Source organism: Colobus angolensis, unplaced genomic scaffold (genome assembly GCF_000951035.1).
Source record: "Colobus angolensis palliatus isolate OR3802 unplaced genomic scaffold, Cang.pa_1.0 Scaffold2, whole genome shotgun sequence".
Taxonomy (NCBI): Eukaryota; Metazoa; Chordata; class Mammalia; order Primates; family Cercopithecidae; genus Colobus; species Colobus angolensis.
The window spans coordinates 26956114-26959436 of NW_012115154.1; the positions used below are offsets into that span (position 1 = coordinate 26956114).

The window sequence follows — 3323 nt, forward strand, 5'->3', positions numbered from 1 at the left end:
CCCCGTCTCTACTAAAAAATACAAAAAAACTAGCCGGGCGAGGTGGCGGGCGCCTGTAGTCCCAGCTACTAGGGAGGCTGAGGCAGGAGAATGGCCCGGGAGGCGGAGCTTGCAGTGAGCTGAGATCTGGCCACTGCACTCCAGCCTGGGTGACAGAGAGAAACCCCATCTCTACTAAAAATACAAAAATTAGCTGGGCGTGGTGGTGCATGCCTGTAATCCCAGCTACTTGGGAGTCTGAGGCAGGAGAATGGCCCGGGAGGCTGAGGATGCAGTGAGTTGAGATTGTGCCACTGCACTCCAGCCTGGTGACAGAGCAAGACTCCGTCTCCAAAAATAAATAAATAAATAAAAGAATTTCAGTTCTTCAATAGGGCAGCAACTGCATCTGTTTATTTATCACAAGAGAACAGTCTGTGTGACCAGGCACGGTGGGTCACGGCTGTAATCCCAGCACTTTGGGAGGCCAAGGCAGGCGGATCACGAGCTCAGGAGTTCGAGACCAGCCTGGCCAACACGGTGAAACCCTGTTTCTACTAAAAATACAGGAATTAGCTGGGCATGGTGGCGCGCGCCTGTAATCCCAGCTACTCGGGAGGCTGAGGCAGAATTGTTTGAACCCTGGAGGCGGAGGTTGCAGTGAGCTGAGATCACGCCATTGCACTCCAGCCTGGGGGACATGGAGAGACTCTGTCTTAAAAAAAAAAAAGAAAAGAATTTCTGTGGTTCACGAAGATTTTTAACAAGCGAATTTGATATTGGCCAATAACCAAGTTCTATGAAAGTCAGCATCATCACTTCCTGCAAATTTCAGCATTGATTACGTTGCTGTTTTGGTAATGGACGGTAATGGACTCTGTTTTTAGCCACTTTTTAATATTATGCATCATAGTGTAATATAGACACAAAATGTCACTTTAAAGTCCTTTTCCATTTCCAAAGTGCAGCTCCTCTGTTCTTAAGTTTTTCCCACCTCGGTTCCTCTAACTTCCCGTTTTCTACACGCCCCTCGATTTTTCCCACTGCTAGCAAAAAGCTGTACCATGCCAGTTACCTTGGTTCTCCAAATACGACTGTCCTTCATGCTCACCACGCATCGGCAGAACTGTACATTCCCAAGTCCCTTACATTATATTCTTACTCCAGTTGCAATCTGTCGTCACAAAGTAGCAACTACTATCTTCTTGTCCTGGGCACGCCTCCTTTCTAATTCTTGTTTGCCATCTGTGTCATGCCTTACTTCTCACTGGAAACAGGGACCTTTTCTCCTCTAAGGGAAAATGACCCTTCCGAAACCCACTGCTGGCCACCTTCACCCCAAAGTTTACATTAAGCCTAATGGAAGCATCATTAAAAATCCTCTTTCTTGCAGTGTGAAACTGTGACGCCAAGTCATGGCTAAGAAAGAATTAGGGAATGACAAGAAAAAGATATGAAGCCAACTCTTAGTGTCTATAGTCCATAAATATATGAGGTAAAGAATTGCCAGAGTTAAAAATAAAATAACATTATGACTCTTGCTATTGCTGCAACTCTTCCAAAACTTCGTGCCACACACACACATTCACACTGGATTCAGCTCGACTCCATATGAAAATGCTCAGTCTGACAATTATACTTGCAAAAAAGTGAAACAATCTTTCAATTATCTAAAATCTCCACATCTTTCAGGAGATACTCACTGCCCTTGAAATGCGTCTTAAACAACCAAGACATGAGTGAGTCCTCTCCGGGTAGAAGAAAAAGTTAACTTCTCCCCCACCAGCTGTCAATACATTTTTTTTTTAAACAGAGAGAAGCAAAAGCTGAAGCCACTTGGAGCATTTCCAGGCCGGCAGGGCGTTGGGAAGGAGCACGAGAATCGCGCTGGGCGCTCTGAGAGCCGAACCGGCCGCTCAGGCCCCTAAAGAGACCCCGCGGGCGGCACCAGAAGGAAGCGCGCGCTCCGGCAGCGCCGCGGCTGAAGAGGGGGCGCCACGCCCGGTACCTGCCGCTGGCGCTCGGGGTCCGCAGGCCGGGGGAGGGAAGCGGGCTTTGTGAGGAGGAGTCTCCAGGAAGCCGCGCGGGACAGCGAGAGCAGACGCGCCCTGGACCCGGAGCCTGGGCGGGCGGGGAAGCGGAGAGGGGGGGACGCCCGACTCGGACGGCGGGAAGGCACGGAGCACTCAGGACTCGGGCGTGAGCGGAGGGTGGCGGCCCCAGGCGGACAGGTTCGCAGGGAGTGGGCCGGAGGCTGGGGCGGGGCTGAGGTCTGCACTCGCCCGAGTGGGTAGGTCGCGGGCAAGGGAGCGCCTGCGTGGACAGGCTGGGAGTCGGGGCGGGGCGGGGTCTCCACTCACCTAGGCTGGCAGGTCGCAGGAACAACCCCGGGGGCCGGGGCTGGGGTCTGCACTCGCCCAGGCGGGAGGGGAGCGCCTGCCTGGAACAGGGTGGGTGGGGGACTGCGAAGGCGGGAGTCGGGGCGGGGCTGGGGTCTGCATTCACCCAGGCGATAGGTCGCAGGAAGGGGAGCTCCTGCCTGGACGAGGAGGGATCGGGACCGGAGGCCAGGGGTCGGGGCGGGCAGGGGTCTGCACTCACCCAGGCGGGCAGGTCGCAGGCGCGCACCCCCAGGCGCACGGCGCGCTCCTCGTCTTCCAGCAGCGCCAGCGCGCGGCACAGGCGCAGGGCCTTGAGGCTGCGGCTGCGGCGGCACCAGGCGAGCAGGGCGAGGGCCAGCAGCACCCAGCTGAAGCTGAGCCCCAGGTAGCCCAGCGCGTACACGGGCAGCAGCAGCGCGAAGCTCCGCGCCAGCTGCGCCAGCAGCCCGGGCAGCTCCAAGCTCAGCACGCCCCCGGGGTTCTCAGGCGCCGCGCAGCCCCCAGCCCCGCAGGCGCCCGCCTCCGGGCCCTCGCCCCGGGCGCCGCTCATCGCCCCGCCGTGCCGCGCTGCCCTCTCGGCCGAGGCGGGCTGGGTGCTCGCGCTGATCCCGGGCGGCTCAGCCCCGCGCCAGCGCCCCTCTGAGGGGACGCGGCTCCGCCGCACGCCCGCCTCTTCCCGGGACTGCGACGTCATCACGCGGGGTGGGAGCGGCGTGGGCCTGGGGCTGGCACGTCACCGGGAGTGGGCCGGGTGGATATGACGTCATCACGCGGGGCGGGCCGTGGGCCGGGTCGACGACTAATGGAGTGGGCGGGGCAGGCGCACGACGTCATTACGCGGGGCGGTGTGTCTCGGCTGGCGGGAGTCGGGACCGGGAAGGAGAATGCTAGTTGTGTGGGCCGGGAGTGCCTGCGTCCTCTCCGAGCCCCTGCCCCACAGAGCACCCTCCCCACTCGCCGGTG

At 58.6% G+C, this 3323-nt stretch overlaps 1 protein-coding gene across 2 annotated transcripts in view; it reads right to left on the minus strand.

Moving 5' to 3' along the window:
- The window catches only part of ESYT2 (extended synaptotagmin-like protein 2), a 101650-nt gene extending 98532 nt beyond the window's left edge, over positions 1-3118 (minus strand). For both annotated transcript variants that reach the window (XM_011941548.1, XM_011941547.1), the window contains exon 1: positions 2581-3118. In XM_011941548.1, the coding sequence (XP_011796938.1) occupies positions 2581-3054 (474 nt within the window). In that variant the 5' untranslated portion in view covers positions 3055-3118. The remainder of the gene's footprint in view (positions 1-2580) is intronic.
- Between the last annotated feature and the right edge of the window lie 205 nt (positions 3119-3323).